The 21,340-nt window shown below is 42.7% G+C and overlaps 1 protein-coding gene across 1 annotated transcript in view; it reads left to right on the top strand.

Moving 5' to 3' along the window:
• LOC122944828 (bile salt export pump-like) overlaps positions 1 to 19,295 on the top strand; it is a 100,089-nt gene extending 80,794 nt beyond the window's left edge. The window contains exons 24-29 of the mRNA XM_044303499.1: positions 8,848 to 9,089; positions 10,322 to 10,478; positions 10,899 to 11,096; positions 14,088 to 14,294; positions 15,376 to 15,522; positions 16,250 to 19,295. Of these exons, the coding sequence (XP_044159434.1) occupies positions 8,848 to 9,089; positions 10,322 to 10,478; positions 10,899 to 11,096; positions 14,088 to 14,294; positions 15,376 to 15,522; positions 16,250 to 16,450 (1,152 nt within the window). The 3' untranslated portion in view covers positions 16,451 to 19,295. The remainder of the gene's footprint in view (positions 1 to 8,847; positions 9,090 to 10,321; positions 10,479 to 10,898; positions 11,097 to 14,087; positions 14,295 to 15,375; positions 15,523 to 16,249) is intronic.
• The last annotated feature ends 2,045 nt before the right edge of the window (positions 19,296 to 21,340 follow it).

The following is a 21,340-nucleotide window of genomic DNA, read 5'->3' on the forward strand; positions in this document are numbered from 1 at the left end:
CTAGCACACAGGCAGAGCAGAGAGGTCCCGTAACAGACGATCTGGCTTCATGTCAGCAGAGAATCAGTCTGCATGTCATAGCAGAGAATCAGGCTTCACGTCAGCCACCACTGCAACAGTCCATGGTCATAAATTTAGGCCCAGCACCCAGGCAGAGGAGAGAGGTCCCGTAACAGACAATCTGGCTTCATGTCAGCAGAGAATTAGTCTGCATGTCATAGCAGAGAATCAGGCTTCATGTCAGCCACCACTGCAACAGTCCATTGGCATATATTTAGGCCTAGCACACAGGCAGAGGAGAGGTTCATTCAACTTTGGGTAGCATCGCAATATAATGGTAAAATGAAAATAAAAATAGGATTGAATGAGGAAGTGCCCTGGAGTCCAATAATATATGGTTATGGGGAGGTAGTTAATGTCTAATCTGGACAAGGGACGGACAGGTCCTGTGGGATCCATGCCTGGTTCATTTTTATGAACGTCAGCTTGTCCACATTGGCTGTAGACAGGCGGCTGCGTTTGTCTGTAATGACGCCCCCTGCCGTGCTGAATACACGTTCAGACAAAACGCTGGCTGCCGGGCAGGCCAGCACCTCCAAGGCATAAAAGGCTAGCTCTGGCCACGTGGACAATTTAGAGACCCAGAAGTTGAATGGGGCCGAACCATCAGTCAGTACGTGGAGGGGTGTGCACACGTACTGTTCCACCATGTTAGTGAAATGTTGCCTCCTGCTAACACGTTGCGTATCAGGTGGTGGTGCAGTTAGCTGTGGCGTGTTGACAAAAGTTTTCCACATCTCTGCCATGCTAACCCTGCCCTCAGAGGAGCTGGCCGTGACACAGCTGCCTTGGCGACCTCTTGCTCCTCCTCTGCCTTGGCCTTGGGCTTCCACTTGTTCCCCTGTGACATTTGGGAATGCTCTCAGTAGCGCGTCTACCAACGTGCGCTTGTACTCGCGCATCTTCCTATCACGCTCCAGTGCAGGAAGTAAGGTGGGCACATTGTCTTTGTAGCGTGGATCCAGCAGGGTGGCAACCCAGTAGTCCGCACAGGTTAAAATGTGGGCAACTCTGCTGTCGTTGCGCAGGCACTGCAGCATGTAGTCGCTCATGTGTGCCAGGCTGCCCAGGGGTAAGGACAAGCTGTCCTCTGTGGGAGGCGTATCGTCATCGTCCTGCCTTTCCCCCCAGCCACGCACCAGTGATGGACCCGAGCTGCGTTGGGTGCCACCCCGCTGTGACCATGCTTCATCCTCATCCTCCTCCACCTCCTCCTCATCCTCGTCCTCCTCGTCCTCCAGTAGTGGGCCCTGGCTGGCCACATTTGTACCTGGCCTCTGCTGTTGCAAAAAACCTCCCTCTGAGTCACTTCGAAGAGACTGGCCTGAAAGTGCTAAAAATGACCCCTCTTCCTCATCCTCCTCCTCCTCCTCCTGGGCCACCTCCTGTTCCATCATCGCCCTAAGTGTTTTCTCAAGGAGACATAGAAGTGGTATTGTAACGCTGATAACGGTGTCATCGCCACTGGCCATGTTGGTGGAGTACTCGAAACAGCGCAACAGGGCACACAGGTCTCGCATGGAGGCCCAGTCATTGGTGGTGAAGTGGTGCTGTTCTGTAGTGCGACTGACCCGTGCGTGCTGCAGCTGAAACTCCACTATGGCCTGCTGCTGCTCGCACAGTCTGTCCAGCATGTGCAAGGTGGAGTTCCACCTGGTGGGCACGTCGCATATGAGGCGGTGAGCGGGAAGGCCGAAGTTACGCTGTAGCGCAGACAGGCGAGCAGCGGCAGGATGTGAACGCCGGAAGCGCGAACAGACGGCCCGCACTTTATGCAGCAGCTCTGACATGTCGGGGTAGTTGTGAATGAACTTCTGCACCACCAAATTCAGCACATGCGCCAAGCAAGGGATGTGCGTCAAATTGGCTAGTCCCAGAGCTGCAACGAGATTTCGCCCATTATCACACACCACCAGGCCGGGCTTGAGGCTCACCGGCAGCAACCACTCGTCGGTCTGTTGTTCAATACCCCGCCACAACTCCTGTGCGGTGTGGGGCCTGTCCCCCAAACATATGAGTTTCAGAATGGCCTGCTGACGTTTACCCCGGGCTGTGCTGAAGTTGGTGGTGAAGGTGTGTGGCTGACTGGATGAGCAGGTGGAAGAAGAGGAGGAGGAAGCCGAGAAGGAGGAGGTGGCAACAGGAGGCAAAGAATGTTGCCCTGCGATCCTTGGCGGCGGCAGGACGTGCGCCAAACAGCTCTCCGCCTGGGGCCCAGCTGCCACTACATTTACCCAGTGTGCAGTTAGGGAGATATAGCGTCCCTGGCCGTGCTTACTGGTCCACGTATCTGTGGTTAGGTGGACCTTGCTACAGATGGCGTTGCGCAGTGCACACTTGATTTTATCGGATACTTGGTTGTGCAGGGAAGGCACGGCTCTCTTGGAGAAGTAGTGCCGGCTGGGAACAACATACTGTGGGACAGCAAGCGACATGAGCTGTTTGAAGCTGTCTGTGTCCACCAGCCTAAATGACAGCATTTCATAGGCCAGTAGTTTAGAAATGCTGGCATTCAGGGCCAGGGATCGAGGGTGGCTAGGTGGGAATTTACGCTTTCTATCAAATGTTTGTGAGATGGAGAGCTGAACGCTGGCGTGTGACATGGTTGAGACGCTTGGTGACGGAGGTGGTGGTGGTGGTGTTGGTGGTACATCCCCTGTTTGCTGGGCGGCAGGTGCCAACGTTCCTCCAGAGGCGGAGGAAGAGGCCGAGGCGGCAGCAGCAGAATAGGCCGAGGCGGCAGCAGCAGAAGAGGTAGCAGGGGGAGCCTGAGTGACTTCCTTGGTTTTAAGGTGTTTACTCCACTGCAGTTCATGCTTTGCATGCAGGTGCCTGGTCATGCAGGTTGTGCTCAGGTTCAGAACGTTAATGCCTCGCTTCAGGCTCTGATGGCACAGCGTGCAAACCACTCGGGTCTTGTCGTCAGCACATTGTTTGAAGAAGTGCCATGCCAGGGAACTCCTTGAAGCTGCCTTTGGGGTGCTCGGTCCCAGATGGCGGCGGTCAGTAGCAGGCGGAGTCTCTTGGCGGCGGGTGTTCTGCTTTTGCCCACTGCTCCCTCTTTTGCTACGCTGTTGGCTCGGTCTCACCACTGCCTCTTCCTCCGAACTGTGAAAGTCAGTGGCACGACCTTCATTCCATGTGGGGTCTAGGACCTCATCGTCCCCTGCATCGTCTTCCACCCAGTCTTGATCCCTGACCTCCTGTTCAGTCTGCACACTGCAGAAAGACGCAGCAGTTGGCACCTGTGTTTCGTCATCATCAGAGACATGCTGAGGTGGTATTCCCATGTCCTCATCATCAGGAAACATAAGTGGTTGTGCGTCAGTGCATTCTATGTCTTTCACCGCTGGGGAAGGGCTAGGTGGATGCCCTTGGGAAACCCTGCCAGCGGAGTCTTCAAACAGCATAAGAGACTGCTGCATAACTTGAGGCTGAGACAGTTTCCCTGGTATGCATGGGGGTGATGTGACAGACTGATGGGGTTGGTTTTCAGGCGCCATCTGTGCGCTTTCTGCAGAAGACTGGGTGGGAGATAATGTGAACGTGCTGGATCCACTGTCGGCCACCCAATTGACTAATGCCTGTACCTGCTCAGGCCTTACCATCCTTAGAACGGCATTGGGCCCCACCATATATCGCTGTAAATTCTGGCGGCTACTGGGACCTGAGGTAGTTGGTACACTAGGACGTGTGGATGTGGCAGAACGGCCACGTCCTCTCCCAGCACCAGAGGGTCCACTAACACCACCACGACCATGTCCACGTCCGCGTCCCTTACTAGATGTTTTTCTCATTGTTATGGTTCACCACAACAACAAATATATTATTTGGCCCAATGTATTGTATTCAAATTCAGCGGGATATAAATTTGAGGCCTAGTATTTAGGCGCTGGGTGACCGGTATGGATTTAGTGACAGAATTAGACTTGGAAATGCACAGAAGCGTGTGTGTGAAGTTATTCTGAATGACCCTATGTGCACCTTCAATATTATATACCCTTTTAGGGATAGATTTCAAATAGCTCTGATATAGCAGAAACCACTAAATTATGAAATTGCTAAATTGGGAATTGTACTTCAACCCAGAACAAAAAATGTGCTTTGACGGACACTAAATATCTTGCCCAGCAACAACAGTACAGCGGTGGGTAACGAGAGATTTAGAGGGATTTAAATTTGAGGCCTAGTATTTAGGCGCTGGGTCACCGGTATGGATTTAGTGACAGAATTAGACTTGGAAATGCACAGAAGCGTGTGTGTGAAGTTATTCTGAATGACCCTATGTGCACCTTCAATATTATATACCCTTTTAGGGATAGATTTCAAATAGCTCTGATATAGCAGAAACCACTAAATTATGAAATTGCTAAATTGGGAATTGTACTTCAACCCAGAACAAAAAATGTGCTTTGACGGACACTAAATATCTTGCCCAGCAACAACAGTACAGCGGTGGGTAACGAGAGATTTAGAGGGATTTAAATTTGAGGCCTAGTATTTAGGCGCTGGGTCACCGGTATGGATTTAGTGACAGAATTAGACTTGGAAATGCACAGAAGCGTGTGTGTGAAGTTATTCTGAATGACCCTATGTGCACCTTCAATATTATATACCCTTTTAGGGATAGATTTCAAATAGCTCTGATATAGCAGAAACCACTAAATTATGAAATTGCTAAATTGGGAATTGTACTTCAACCCAGAACAAAAAATGTGCTTTGACGGACACTAAATATCTTGCCCAGCAACAACAGTACAGCGGTGGGTAACGAGAGATTTAGAGGGATTTAAATTTGAGGCCTAGTATTTAGGCGCTGGGTCACCGGTATGGATTTAGTGACAGAATTAGACTTGGAAATGCACAGAAGCGTGTGTGTGAAGTTATTCTGAATGACCCTATGTGCACCTTCAATATTATATACCCTTTTAGGGATAGATTTCAAATAGCTCTGATATAGCAGAAACCACTAAATTATGAAATTGCTAAATTGGGAATTGTACTTCAACCCAGAACAAAAAATGTGCTTTGACGGACACTAAATATCTTGCCCAGCAACAACAGTACAGTGGTGGGTAACGAGAGATTTAGAGGGATTTAAATTTGAGGCCTAGTATTTAGGCGCTGGGTCACCGGTATGGATTTAGTGACAGAATTAGACTTGGAAATGCACAGAAGCGTGTGTGTGAAGTTATTCTGAATGACCCTATGTGCACCTTCAATATTATATACCCTTTTAGGGATAGATTTCAAATAGCTCTGATATAGCAGAAACCACTAAATTATGAAATTGCTAAATTGGGAATTGTACTTCAACCCAGAACAAAAAATGTGCTTTGACGGACACTAAATATCTTGCCCAGCAACAACAGTACACCGGTGGGTAACGAGAGATTTAGAGGGAATTAAATTTGAGGCCTAGTATTTAGGCGCTGGGTCACCGGTATGGATTTAGTGACAGAATTAGACTTGGAAATACACAGTAGCGGGTGTGTGTGAAGTTATTCTGAATGACCCTATGTGCACCTTCAATATTATATACCCTTTTAGGGATAGATTTCAAATAGCTCTGATATAGCAGAAACCACTAAATTATGAAATTGCTAAATTGGGAATTGTACTTCAACCCAGAACAAAAAATGTGCTTTGACGGACACTAAATATCTTGCCCAGCAACAACAGTACAGCGGTGGGTAACGAGAGATTTAGAGGGAATTAAATTTGAGGCCTAGTATTTAGGCGCTGGGTCACCGGTATGGATTTAGTGACAGAATTAGACTTGGAAATGCACAGAAGCGTGTGTGTGAAGTTATTCTGAATGACCCTATGTGCACCTTCAATATTATATACCCTTTTTGGGATAGATTTCAAATAGCTCTGATATAGCAGGAACCACTAAATTATGAAATTGCTAAATTGGGAATTGTACTTCAACCCAGAACAAAAAATGTGCTTTGACGGGCACTAAATAACTTTCCCAGCTACAACAGGACAACGGTAACGAGAGATTTAGAGGGATTTAAATTTGAGGCCTAGTATTTAGGCGCTGGGTGACAGGTATGGGTTTAGTGACAGAATTAGACTTGGAAATACACAGTAGCGGGTGTGTGTGAAGTTATTCTGAATGACCCTATGTGCACCTTCAATATTATATACCCTTTTTGGGATAGATTTCAAATAGCTCTGATATAGCAGAAACCACTAAATTATGAAATTGCTAAATTGGGAATTGTACTTCAACCCAGAACAAAAAATGTGCTTTGACGGACACTAAATATCTTGCCCAGCAACAACAGTACAGCGGTGGGTAACGAGAGATTTAGAGGGAATTAAATTTGAGGCCTAGTATTTAGGCGCTGGGTCACCGGTATGGATTTAGTGACAGAATTAGACTTGGAAATACACAGTAGCGGGTGTGTGTGAAGTTACTCTGAATGACCCTATGTGCACCTTCAATATTATATACCCTTTTTGGGATAGATTTCAAAGAGCTCTGATATAGCAGGAACCACTAAATTATGAAATTGCTAAATTGGGAATTGTATTTCAACCCAGAACAAGAAATGTGCTTGAACGGACACTAAATAACTCGCCCAGCTACAGCACTAGGGACAGATTTAGCTGGATATAAATTTGAGGCCTAGTATTTAGGCGCTGGGTGACCGGTATGGATTTAGTGACAGAATTAGACTGGGATATGGCCAAAAAATGAACAGACTATTGCTGGTTAAATGCACTTGGTGTGACAGCTTCACCCTGATGTAGGCTTTAGCCAAAAAACAACCACACCATTGAGGGTTAAATGCACTTGGTGACAGGCGCAGCTTGCCCCTGATTTTGTATATGGCCAAAAAATGAACAGACTATTGCTGGTTAAATGCACTTGGTGTGACAGCTTCACCCTGATGTAGGCTTTAGCCAAAAAACAACCACACCATTGAGGGTTAAATGCACTTGGTGACAGGCGCAGCTTGCCCCTGATTTTGTATATGGCCAAAAAATGAACAGACTATTGCTGGTTAAATGCACTTGGTGTGACAGCTTCACCCTGATGTAGGCTTTAGCCAAAAAACAACCACACCATTGAGGGTTAAATGCACTTGGTGACAGGCGCAGCTTGCCCCTGATTTTGTATATGGCCAAAAAATGAACAGACTATTGCTGGTTAAATGCACTTGGTGTGACAGCTTCACCCTGATGTAGGCTTTAGCCAAAAAACAACCACACCATTGAGGGTTAAATGCACTTGGTCGCAGCTTGTGCTGGCGCACCACAAGACACAAAATGGCCGCCGATCACCCCAGAAAAATGAGACTGACAAACGGTCTGTGCAGCCTAAAAACAGTGAGCAATTGAGGATCAGCAGCTCAATGATCCACAGCTGCAGATCGATCAGTTAATCAAGTCCTTTGGAGGAGTTAATCTGCCTAATCTCGCCCTACTGTCGCAGCCGCAACCTCTCCCTACGCTAATCAGAGCAGAGTGACGGGCGGCGCTATGTGACTCCAGCTTAAATAGAGGCTGGGTCACATGGTGCTCTGGCCAATCACAGCCATGCCAATAGTAGGCATGGCTGTGATGGCCTCTTGGGGCAAGTAGTATGACGCTTGTTGATTGGCTGCTTTGCAGCCTTTCAAAAAGCGCCAAGAAAGCGTCACAAAAGCGCGAAGAAAGCGACGAACACCGAACCCGAACCCGGACTTTTACGAAAATGTCCGGGTTCGGGTCCGTGTCACGGACACCCCAAAATTCGGTACGAACCCGAACTATACAGTTCGAGTTCGCTCATCCCTACTCCTGAGTATCTCCTGAATATCTCCAATGCACTTATAAAAATCAGTACTGTTTTGAAACACAGTGTCTGAGTATCCACCAGAAACACAGCTGAAGTTCTGCTACAGTGGAAAAGCTCTGAGTAAGTCTAAGTTGGTCTCCTGAATATCTCCAATGCACTTATAAAAATCAGCACTTGAAAAAAACAGCAAAACTATGAGGCTTTTGTGAACAGAGTTTTTAAACAGGTTGTCCAGGTAAATATTTTTAAAATCTGCCCCCCACTAGCGGAATCTGCGGAGATATCCATACACGCATGGTCCCTGTTGCTCAGTTCCAGCCGTCTACACTGGACATCCTGTCTCCATCCGTCAACTTCTTGCAAGGACATGGGCACATGCTCCACTGCAGCCAATAACTGGCTTTAGTGGTGACATGTCCCCAAGTGGCATGTGAACAAGCGGTGATGTGTTACTTGGGGACACGTTACCGCTGAGACCAGTCAATGAATGCATTGGAGCATGTGGCCCTGTCCATGTAAGAGGTTGATAGATGGGGACTAGATGAACAGTGAGAAAACCCAGAGATCCAGGAAGCTGGAACTGAACAGCCCGGGCCAGGTGAATATGGATATCTCCACAGGTCCCACTGGCTGGAGGGATGATTCAAAAAAAGAAAAAGCCTGGACAACCCCTTTAAGGGTCTTTTTGCTGACTGAAATCTCAATGAGGCCCCAATCACATCTTTAATAAATGGATCCCATATTTTATGCAATGTGTGTACACATAAACCATTACACACCTCATTATGATATGTGGCACCAAAATCTGTCAGTAGTTCCTACATATCAAGGAACCTTCTTGGCAAAGCCGATCTACTGTAGGGCTCAAGGGGGTGATGCATGACACAAGAAGTCTACAGTGTATCGGTTTTAATAAGTATCTTGAATACTTTTTCATACCAAGATATCTCAGTATGGAAAATATAATTTCATGTCTTAAATGTTTTTTCTAGATCTCGAGTGAGGCTCTGGGAAACATTAGAACAATTGCTGGAATTGCTAAAGAAAAGAGATTTGTTGAAATGTACGAGGAGCAGCTGGAGCCACCCTACCAAGCAGCCATCAAAAAAGCCAACGTTTATGGATTGTGCTTCGGTTTTGCTCAATGTATTGTTTTTATCGCTAACTCAGTCTCATACAGATATGGAGGATATCTGGTAGAAGTGGAAGGACTTCACTACAGCTTTGTGTTTAGGTATTTACTGCCCCGTTCAATAAACTGTTGAAAAATTACAACAATAATACTAATGGGCTATTCACAGAGATCTTAAAGGGAATGCGGCACCGAAAATGTTTCTGCCAGTTATAACCAGATAGTGACGCATATACTTTTTTCTAATCAGTTTTTATTTTCTGATTGTAAATTTCTTTAAATTCTGTTTCCTGAACCTGATTATGGGGGCGGCGATCTTGCCTGAGCTGTTATTAACAGCTTTAGGGATATGCTTTACATGGGCCACAGACACAATGGTCTGGAGGGGACCTCACTGACTTTTATGGAAGAGTTTTCGAGGCGTGTTCTGTGATCTGTGCAGAGGTCAGGAGGGATTAGATAAGCTGTGATATCACCTATTGTGAATGGTGGATCCTGTGTTATCTATATACAGGATCTGTCATTCTAATCCTGCCTGTAATGATAAGCAGTAAAGTGATCTGTACAGACCAAAAAGTGTCGCCTATGGTTAGGCCTTGTGGCCAGTGTGAAAACTGCAGTTTTTTTTTTTTTGTACGGTACATAGAAATTGACATGGCAAATTAAAAAAATTCACTAAAAATTCCTTAAAAATTTGTTTAACATAAAAAAATGATTTAAACAATAGGTCATTTTCTGACATTGCATTATCTTTAAGATGTTGTGCATCTGTTTCCAAAATGTTTCTATTCAGCACAAAGGCCCTGAGCATACAGTCCCGTTGAATGGAATAGGAAATTGGTTCTAACAATAGATGGGGTTCAAAGGCCATTGATCCCTGTTAAAGGGGTTGTCCAGATTCATAGCTGAACCTGGACATACCTCCATTTTCACCCAGGCAGTCCCCCTAATATTTCATGCTCCAATGTTCTCCTTTTCTCTGCACTGAATCGTGCAGGGCAAAGGCTTTTTAGGGGATCTGGTGACGTACCGGGCTTTCCATGGGGAAAGCTAGGCGAAAGCTTCTGTGTTTCAATATGCCATGTTGTCTTATGCATCTAAAAAATCCATATGAATAAAAATAAGATCAGTCATCAGCAGCAGTCATACTTATTGATGGTTTTCAGTAGTATGCAGGCTTAATAGTCCATGCACATGTTAATTCTGTCCATATGGCATTAAGATGCAGGAATTAGACAGATGGAACATTTTGAAATTAAATAAAATTTGAGAAAATCAGAAAATGCTAAAGCATTTCTATACATGGTTGTGATTGTGTCTTTGAATCATTACAGAGTCATCTCAGCTGTTGTGACCAGTGGGACTGCTTTGGGAAGAGCATCATCCTATACCCCAGATTATGCCAAAGCTAAAATATCTGCTGCCCGCTTTTTTAAATTGGTGGATCGTGTCCCTAAGATTTCTGCCAATAAAGATGACGGAGAAAAATGGGTAAGTAATATTTTTTTAGTTTGGGATCAAATAAGACATAGTAATACATACCTTGAGAAAAAATGTTCAAAAGTTGCATGCTTAAATTCTGTCTGCCTACAGCTGCCACTAGGAGAAGCTATAAAGCTTTAGATTAGGACTACATTGTGACTTTACTCACAATATGAAGATCACAAAGTCGCAGTGCATCATCACATTTGTGAATACGGTCATGTTACTTACACCAGATGGGATATGACCATGACACAGCAGCTATGAAAAATCTAAGTCTGGATTTTCTTGTCACAAACCACAAGAAACTTTAAGAAAAGCAGACCATTTTTCCCAGTTCTAGACAATTCTTGTTATTTAGAAATGTTAACTTTTGAGTCCACTGATCCTGTAAACACTATTATAGTTATTTATTTCTGATTCCCTTAGAATGACTTTAAAGGAAGTATTGATTTTCTGGACTGCAAATTCACATACCCTACCCGTCCAGATATACAAGTATTGAACGGTCTGAATGTTTCGGTGAAGCCAGGACAGACTCTTGCATTTGTTGGAAGCAGTGGATGTGGGAAGAGTACCAGTGTGCAGCTTCTTGAGCGGTTTTACGACCCAGACAAGGGCAAAGTTGTATGTATTGCATTTCTTTAATTCTTTAAGAGATTCAAAACCTTATGATAGATTAAAATGTAGCATTAATCCCTGGTTCATATAAAGAAGACAATTATTGACTTTATTAACCTTCATCTTTACAAGATTAACAAAGAATATCCAACTAAGAGACATGGGGCATCTGCGTATAAATATAGCATTTGGAAAACTGTCAAAATATTCCAAAAGACATCTTTCATAGTTTTTTATTCAACGCTGGGAAGACTAGATGGATCAGGTAGTCTTTTCTCCTCCTCCTCTAGATGGCCATCAAAGTATGAACCCAAGCTTCTTCAAGATGATCATCATATTAGGACATGAACCTAAGGTTCCCCTAAGTGATCTTCCTCACAGGATCTTAGCACAAACTTCCCTAGATGAAGACCTTAACTCAGCTTCAGTTCAGGTCTTTATTTAGTGGAAGCTTCTCCAATATGATCATCCTCTTGGGGTAGTGGTGGTCCATTACACCTAACTGAATTAGGTGCTCACATATGGACACGTTTCACCTGTATAGAAATAAAATTTCAGAAATAGTCTAACTACAAATATGTCCTTTATTATCTTTGCTGTTGGTTCAACATATCCTATGATGCAGGGTACAAGATGAACATCTTAAAAAAAACGCAAAATGTGTTTTTTTTTTTACAATACTGTATCATGATATATATGCAATATTTATCTATGTGTGGCCACCCACTTGTTGTTATGTGGATTGCAGCCTGTCAAGGGTTTTACTATTATGTCATGATATTGTACTGGATTTGTTTAATGAAAAACTGGAGTCCTTAACCAAAGTCAAGCAGTGGTAGGGGTAGACATACAGACGTGGACAAAATTGTTGGTACCCTTTGGTCAATGAAAGAAAAAGTCACAATGGTCACAGAAATAACTTTAATCTGACAAAAGTAATAATAAATTAAAATTCTATAAATGTTAACCAATGAAAGTCAGACATTGTTTTTCAACCATGCTTCAACAGAATTATGTAAAAAAATAAACTCATGAAACAGGCATGGACAAAAATGATGGTACCCCTAACTTAATATTTTGTTGCGCAACCTTTTGAGGCAATCACTGCAATCAAACGCTTCCTGTAACTGTCAATGAGACATCTGCACCTCTCAGCAGGTATTTTGGCCCACTCCTCATGAGCAAACTGCTCCAGTTGTGTCCGGTTTGAAGGGTGCCTTTTCCAGACTGCATGTTTCAGCTCCTTCCAAAGATGCTCAATAGGATTGAGGTCAGGGCTCATAGAAGGCCACTTTAGAATAGTCCAATTTTTTCCTCTTAGCCATTCTTGGGTGTTTTTAGCGGTGTGTTTTGGGTCATTGTCCTGTTGCAAGACCCATGACCTGCGACTGAGACCAAGCTTTCTGACACTGGCTAGTACATTTCTCTCTAGAATTCCTTGATAGTCTTGAGATTTCATTGTACCCTGCACAGATTCAAGACACCCTGTGCCAGACGCAGCAAAGCAGCCCCAGAACATAACAGAGCCTCCTCCATGTTTCACAGTAGGGACAGTGTTCTTTTCTTGATATGCTTCATTTTTTCGTCTGTGAACATACAGCTGATGTGCCTTGGCAAAAACTTCGATTTTGTCTCATCTGTCCACAGGACATTCTCCCAGAAGCTTTGTGGCTTGTCAACATGTAGTTTGGCATATTCCAGTCTTGCTTTTTTATGATTCGTTTTCAACAATGGTGTCCTCCTTGGTCGTCTCCCATGTAGTCCACTTTGGCTCAAACAACGACGGATGGTGCGATCTGACACTGATGTTCCTTGAGCATGAAGTTCACCTTGAATCTCTTTAGAAGTCTTTCTAGGCTCTTTTGTTACCATTCGGATTATCCGTCTCTTAGATTTGTCATCAATTTTCCTCCTGCGGCCACGTCCAGGGAGGTTGGCTACAGTCCCATGGATCTTAAACTTATGAATAATATGGGCAACTGTACTCACAGGAACATCTAGTTGCTTGGAGATGGTCTTATAGCCTTTACCTTTAACATGCTTGTCTATAATTTTCTTTCTGATCTCTTGAGACAGCTCTTTCCTTTGCTTCCTCTGGTCCATGTCGAGTGTGGTACACACCATATCACCAAACAACACAGTGATTACCTGGAGCCATATATATAGGCCCAATGGCTGATTACAAGGTTGTAGACACCTGTGATGCTAATTAGTGGACACACCTTGAATTAACATGTCCCTTTGGTCACATTATGTTCTGTGTTTTCTAGGGGTACCATCATTTTTGTCCATGCCTGTTTCATGAGTTTATTTTTTTACATAATTCTGTTGAAGCATGGTTGAAAAACAATGTCTGACTTTCATTGGTTAACATTTATAGAATTTTAATTTATTATTACTTTTGTCAGATTAAAGTTATTTCTGTGACCATTGTGACTTTTTCTTTCATTGACCAAAGGGTACCAACAATTTTGTCCACGTCTGTATCTGCAGATGCAAGTTGTAACTCATTTGGCTCATATGATTGACCAAAACTTTTCAGTGCAACAATTTTCTATATTAACTTTTTTACAAAATACCATAATCGATAACTTGGAAACTACTGCCTTGAGAGTTATTACTAATTTGCGTACACTTAATAGATATTAACCAAAAGCAGATGCAAATTGACATATCAGAACATTTTTATACAATGGGTAATCTACAGTGGCTTTTTATAAATGTCTATTTTAGTTGCCTCTCAATATGAGCAAACAGATGCTCTGATCAAGTGAAAGAAAATCTTGTTCTCTATAGACATAATTATCTACATTTTATATACGGTATTTCTAAAACGTTCTGTACTCTTGTAACCAATTGCCTAGTCTATGTGACCAATTGCCTAGGATTTTATTTGCCCTATCTAATTTTTCTGGTTTTCAAGTGCGTGTATCAAGTCTCTCCTGGGTCTTCTAATCTTCTCACTGCAGATGTTTCCTTTATGCCTCTCTTATACAGTTGATCGACGGCCATAACTCCAAAAATGTCAATGTTTCATTTCTCCGATCTAAAATTGGAATTGTGTCCCAGGAGCCAGTGTTATTTGACTGCAGTATAGGTGACAACATAAAGTATGGTGATAACTCCAAGAAATTGACCATGGACCAAGTGATGGAGGCAGCAAAAAAAGCACAGTTACATGACTTTGTTATGGAACTACCAGACGTGAGTATCTTTCTGCAAGTGCATTCTGCTGCCAATCCATTAAGGATTAAATTCAGCTACATATTTGGTGATTAAGCAACCCTATAACATTAGGGCAAAATAGAAAGGATTCAACTTTTGATGGAACAAAATATTGGGTGGAGGAACCTCTATTCTTTTAGGTGGGAAGCTCTCCCACCTACGTCCAAACATTTTACTAAAAGTACTAATAGTATCATTTCAGACTTCTTAGTAGCGGTATGCCATGTGTTGGCTCCTTACTAGGAAGTTGATGCGCATAAAACTTAGTTCCAATACTGTACGGAACAGGAGCTCCATACAGTATTAGAATGTATTGGCTCCGATGAGCCAAAGTTATTGCTTTTCAAAGTCTCACGAGACTTGATGCAATAACTTCATAAATTAATTTGTACTGTAAAAAATAATTCCCGAACTCGTACCTTGGAACCGAACCTGAGTTCGGGAAATGTTTTTTTACAGTACAAATTAATTTATGAAGTTATTGTGTGAAGTCTCGCGAGACTTCGTGAAGCAATAACTTTGGATCATCAGAGCAAATACATTCTAATACTGTATGGAGCTCCTGCTCCGTACAGTATTAGAACGAAGTTTTTTGCAAATCAACTTCGGATGTTTCATCCAAAGTCGATTCGCTCATCCGTACTCCATACCATACCACTATGGCTCCTAAGAATAACCGAAACACCAAAATAATGTATTCTTTTGCTCTAATTACTATTTATGTGTAGTTTTCCTTAAATTCACTGGTGGAAAAAAACAATCATTGTAAAAACATTTGAAAATCACATACTTGTCTAATACAATAGGTGAGATGTATTAATACTGGTGCATCATATGAATGGCAGTGTCCCAGTCTTTCCACACAAGGCTGATGAATCTGCTGCTATATTGAAACCAGATCAGGTCAGACCCGGCTTCGTTTTCTGTGGTGCCACACTGTAAGATCTTAGCTAACTTCTTGCTTTCAATAAGGTTTTAACCATGGATCTACAGTATAACTTGTCATTAACCATTTTAAATTCAGGATGTTGTTTACAAAACTATCTGGTTTTTCTTCCAGAAATATGACACCAATGTAGGAGCGCATGGATCTCAACTCTCTCGTGGTCAAAAGCAGCGTATTGCCATTGCCAGAGCCATCATCCGGGACCCTAAAATCCTTCTACTCGATGAAGCTACTTCAGCACTTGATACAGAGAGTGAGAAGGTAATTGCATTCTCTCTGTGGAGGAAGCAACTTTTTTTCTGGAGGACATGGCTTGTCTCTGAATTACATGGACAGAGAGTTGGTTTTAGTGTCACCTGTACGATGGTTCATTTCACCTGTAATGGTCATGCAGGGACATCAAACACTTAAAACTGATTGCTAGGAAACTCTTTGAACAAAAATATTATCCAATACAGTCCCCCTCTTTAAGGAAAATAGACAATCTAAGGAACTAAAAAGCTGCTGAGCAGTCCCATGATCATCTGAAACATGTGGTCATGTCCTTACTGTTCTTTGTCCAAATCCTGTTTACAGTCCAAATCCTGTTTACACCCCATAACATTTTTGGCCCCACACTAAGGCCCCTTTTACTGTACATGGGTGGAGGATCAGGACAATTATCATGAATTAATGTTTCTATGAATGCTTCTTCCTGATAAGTGCCCCTTGTAAAGGTGACACCAATCACCCAACAAACGAGAAAACACTTGTTGTTTGGATGATGCCATTTTTCATGCGGCACCTAAAATCATCATGTGTCGGCAACAGACCATACCATCTAAATAGGGATGTGCTGCCAACAGACAATGATTCTTTATGGGCATGAATGATCGTAGCAGCGATCGCTCATCCCCATGCGGAGGATGTGATTGCAAAATGTGAATGCTCTGGGCATCAGCCCATGTCAATGGTTCCTAATACATCTTCTATTCATTGTGTTTTTCAGACTGTTCAAGCAGCCCTTGACCGTGCAAGAGAAGGACGTACATGTATTGTAATTGCCCATCGACTGTCGACTATTCAGAACTCGGACATCATTGCTGTGATGTCTCAAGGAATTGTCATTGAGAAAGGAAATCATGAAGATCTAATGGAGAAGAAAGGAGCTTACTACAAACTGGTTACAACTGGAGCACCTATTAGTTAATGTAGACATGCTAATGTAATTGTAAATGAACTTAGTCCTTTACAATGAAGATATAAATGTGGCCATAGAGTAGCTCTGACTATATGCAAAGAATAGCAGAGTGGCTAAACAGTCACAATACTGTATTGCTTGCATTAACTTGTACAAGACATTCTTAGCATTGACAGGAATAGACAAAATGACCTGTCCTCTGGTAACACCCAGTTACCAAGGGCTATTCATTATTACTCCCAGCATGTGTTTGCATGTTAGGTTTTGGAAGGTCAACTGGGCATACTTGTACCAGCCATGTTATAGCCGCAGGATTTACACAACTTTATAGACAAAGCTGGAGAATGGGAATTGCTTACATAATGGGGGAGATGTATGGAAGCTAGTGCAAGTTACAGCAGTCCTCAGATTGAATATGAGGCTGATATAAACACCAGTTATCACTGGCACTAATGTTAGCACATCTTCACCATTCTCTGGAGTGTACATAGTAATTATATATTTATTAATACATGTATATGTTTAATTTACATTAGCTCGGATATCGATATAAATATATACAGAATATAACAAATATGTGAATGTGGGTCTGTGATGTTGGCTTAAATAAGGGTAAAGGGGCTATCGTATTAATTATTTTCATACCAAAAGCTGCTTTCATTTAATTTTTAGTGTTTCTAGCATAGAAATTAAAATTTTCACCATTTTTCATTTTCATGTGTCCCCCTTGGTGATGATGCTAAGTAGTGTAGGCTCTGAGCAGAATCAGACTCCTTCCACTTCTGGCAGCTGACTATGTAGTCCCTTATATTTCCTCTATAGAAGGAGTCTTTTCAGCTATACAGCCATGCTACTGAAGATGCTATTCTCCAGGGCAGAAAGCTATTTCTATTAGCTATTCTGTATTGAGAAGTGGACCAATATGCAGAGACTTGGCTGTGTGGAGATCGACTGATCGTGCATCATTTGTCCACCAACACTCATCTCATAACGTGGACGTTGACATTGCTTTAACTAAATTACTATGTATTATATAAGTGGATGCCATAACTTTGCATTAACAGTGTGTAAACAATTATTTTATGATCCATACAATGAATTTGATACTTGGGATGGAAAAAAAACTTTAACCCTATGGGCACACACAGCACCTGCTACACAAGCCCCAGATCTCTCTAAGCAACACTAATTGGAGGAGAGGAGCTGGTTGACAGAGCACAGATCCTGATGGGCCACTTGCGTGTCCTCTTTAGAAGGAATACCTAAGGGATGTACAATACTTTAGAACTCAGTAGTAAGTGTGTAACTGTTTATGGGCATCTAATAGTAACAATAATTTAAAACATCACTTACATTATAGAGCCATTTTAATACACTCTATATTATGAATCAAAAAGTTAGGTACCACCTACGTATTTGTACATATTTGTAGTGAATGTCCACCCATAAAACACAAATGTTTTTTAATCGGCATAGCTTGAAAATTTTGGACTAATTACTGGTAAATATTTCTTTACAGCAGCTCCAAATCCCCTGCCAAGTTATTAAATGTTAACATTCTGACTGCTTTCTGCCACCACTAGGGGGATCTCAATGTCTGTGCAGCAGCTCTGAGGTCAATAATAAAAATAATCTTTATTTATATAGCGCCAACATATTGGGCAGCACTTTACAATCAGAGGGTTCATGTATAAGCAAAATCATACATAACATAGCAACAAAACAAGTCAACAATTAAAACAATTGGAATGAGGGCCCTGCTCACAAAAGCTTGCAATCTGTGAGAAGTTATTGTGAAAGCTTTCACAAATTAAAAATAAAAATCGTAATAAAAAAGACTGCTTCTTCCTCAAAAATTAAAACAAAAATTAAAATACTTTTAAAGAATGTAGCTCTAATTTAAATACCTCAATAAAAGACCTTGTTAATGCCAGATTCCTGTAAATGTAAACAGAATTTTCTCAATTCCATAGACAATATGCTGAATTTATAGTTTGTTGTCACAGCAGATAATCTCATTTGATACTATAGATATTTTTTGATTCATGGATACTGCATGTTGTCTACAATAACAATCTAAGCAATAAATAACTATAAAAAAAACTCTTGATGACTTTGTTTCTTTCAGTTGATACAAATGATTATAGATAAGGTCCTTTAAAAGGGTAGACTCCTGAAGACAACCCCTGGTCATATGCCCTGCTAAGGCATACAGGTGTTATTAAGGGTGTTCCCCATTCATAATCCTCTCTATGAGCCAGAATGGAGAGTCACTTTGCAGTAGCTTTGCCCAAATGGGGGTCACAAAACCAATCATATATTACCACAGATGAACATTGAATGGTTACCTTGTAGGGATAATGACAGCTGGCAAAAAGTTTAACCTGGAAAAATCTGCTGTGTGCCAGGAGTGGAAACTGGGACAATCAGATTATTGTACTGTGACTCACATTCTAGAAGGAGTTGTCCTTAATGGAACAATGCCTTTATTTCAGTATCCAGAAAATAATCTGGCACTTCACAAAACAAGAAGCAAAATACTGATCAGTGAGAGAAACTAAGGAAAGTTATAGCAGTAAATCTTGTGTTTGGGTGATCTCCCTGAAGGTTTTCCAATCCTACTAGGGGGTTTATAGACTTTTTATGTCTGTTTAGTAATCCAGTATATGTAATAATCAGGTCATACTGGAGCCAGAGTTTTATTGTACTATATTTTTTTACCTTTATTTGGTCTATTAACAGTGCTAAACATCAATTACTGTAACTCAATTTCATCACTGCTGTTCGAAAAGCTTCTGACTGCGTAATTGTCACGAGGGTGTCAAGAACCACGCCTGACTCCGTTATACCCGGGGTCAGGAAGTCGCAGCGGTTGGCTGCGCGCTCTATGTAGTAAGATAGGGCTGTTTCCTTATGGTAGCTTTCTGGGTTTGCTTTGCAACCCTTTTTGGCTCACTCAGGGATCCGTAGCTCCTTCTCCTCAGCTGTTCCTTGTCCAGCACTCCCAACCTCCTTATATTCCCCTCTCCCACTTCTCTGGTTGCCAGATATAGAGCTTCCCGCCTGGACTTCTATACTGACCCACTGGAGCTGTGTTGCTGCGTTCTCTGGTTGTTGGTCCAGAATGTTTCCCTCCGGATCCCTGTTGGACCTTTGTGGTCTGCTGTGGTCGCCCACCTGGGTTTATGTGTTTTTCTGTCCTCTCCCTGGTGTTTCCCTCTTAGTGTCAGTGGTGCGGACTAGCAATCCCACCGGCCCATTCACTATCTAGGGCTCATTTTAGGGAAATCCAGGGTTTAGGCACGTGATCGCCGCACGGGTGAGGAACCCGTCTAGGGACGTCAGGGCAGTCAGGTGCCAGCCGCAAGGTGAGTCAGGGGTCACCACCTTTCCCTCTCCCTTGGGCAGGGCTTTCCCTTTTCCCTCCCTGTGCGTGACGCCGGTCATTACATTATATCTGGCAACCAGAGAAGTGTGAGAGGGGAATATAAGGAGGTTGGGAGTGCTGGACAAGGAACAGCTGAGGAGAAGGAGCTACGGATCCCAGAGTGAGCCAAAAAGGGTTGCAAAGCAAACCCAGAAAGCTACCATAAGGAAACAGCCCTATCTTACTACATAGAGCGCGCAGCCAACCGCTGCGACTTCCTGACCCCGGGTATAACGAAGTCAGGCGTGGTTCTTGACACCCTCGTGACAGTAATGTGGCCACATTTTAGATTCATATTAAAGCTTTAATACCTGAAGCTTTCATGAGCCTAGTTGACTGAACTTATATTGTCATAAGATACTATGTGGTTTAAAGGGGTTTAAAACCACTTTTCTGTAGAAGAAAGTTTGTAATATACTTACTGTTCCAAAGTTGCTCAGATTGGCCTCTTGGGAACCCGGTCACCTGGCGCTCATCTTCTAAAAATCCAATGTCATATCATTTCCAGGTTTTCAAGCTGAGCTATGGACCAAAAGTCACTTCTATTGTAGACTGGGCCAGAACCATTCCTCCTTCTGGCACATATGCAAACTCCTGAATCCACCTCATCTGCTCATACACCAGGGAGAGGAATAGTTCTGGCTTTGTCCACAACAAGTGATACATCCCTAGTGTAGGCAGAAGAAATATTTTCAGAAGAAGACAGTTACATGACCAGGTTCTAGAGTGGCCAATGCATGTAACTTTGGAATGTAAAAACATTACAAACTTTCTTATACAAGGTTAAATGTAAGTAAGGTGTGAGAACCCTTTTAAATTTAGCTGAATGGAACCAAAGGAGGTGATCTACGGTATTGGGGCCATATTGTGAGCTCAATACAGCCATCTGAAAACATCCATTGAATGTACAATATCAAAAAATCCTATTACCATTTTTTGATCAGTGTCTTGATATTGTTAAGAAGAACATACAGTCAACAACAAGACAAAGCAGAGATTTGGTCCTCAAATGCTGGTCCTTAAGCTTGCCAAACATATTAGATAAATGTTGGTCAAACCGATTGGTTTCAGAGGTCCCAGGAAGCCATCAAATGTTTATGAGGACTCCCGATATTGGGGGAGATAAGGATCAGCAAGTTGAAATTCAACTGCCCAGTCCTTTTGTTCTCAAGATGATGAGCTGCTGCTAGAGAAGATGCCATGCACTGGCTTTCTGCCCTTCTCCCATTCAGGACACATACATGCCGAGTGCACATGTGTATGGAGGTGTGGAGAGAGATAGCTGTCGTCTGGATACTCAGCTATCCAATATACAGTATGGCCAACCTTATTGATTTTGCTTCTGGGGGAGGGACTGTTTAATTACATAAGTATATCAGCATAAAGCTCTACATATAGATCCCTATAGCTATAACCCTTCTCTGTAAAGTACTACATGTACACGAACACTGTCCCCATTAAAGCTTTGGTCA

This window comes from Bufo gargarizans, chromosome 8 (genome assembly GCF_014858855.1).
Source record: "Bufo gargarizans isolate SCDJY-AF-19 chromosome 8, ASM1485885v1, whole genome shotgun sequence".
NCBI lineage: Eukaryota > Metazoa > Chordata > Amphibia > Anura > Bufonidae > Bufo > Bufo gargarizans.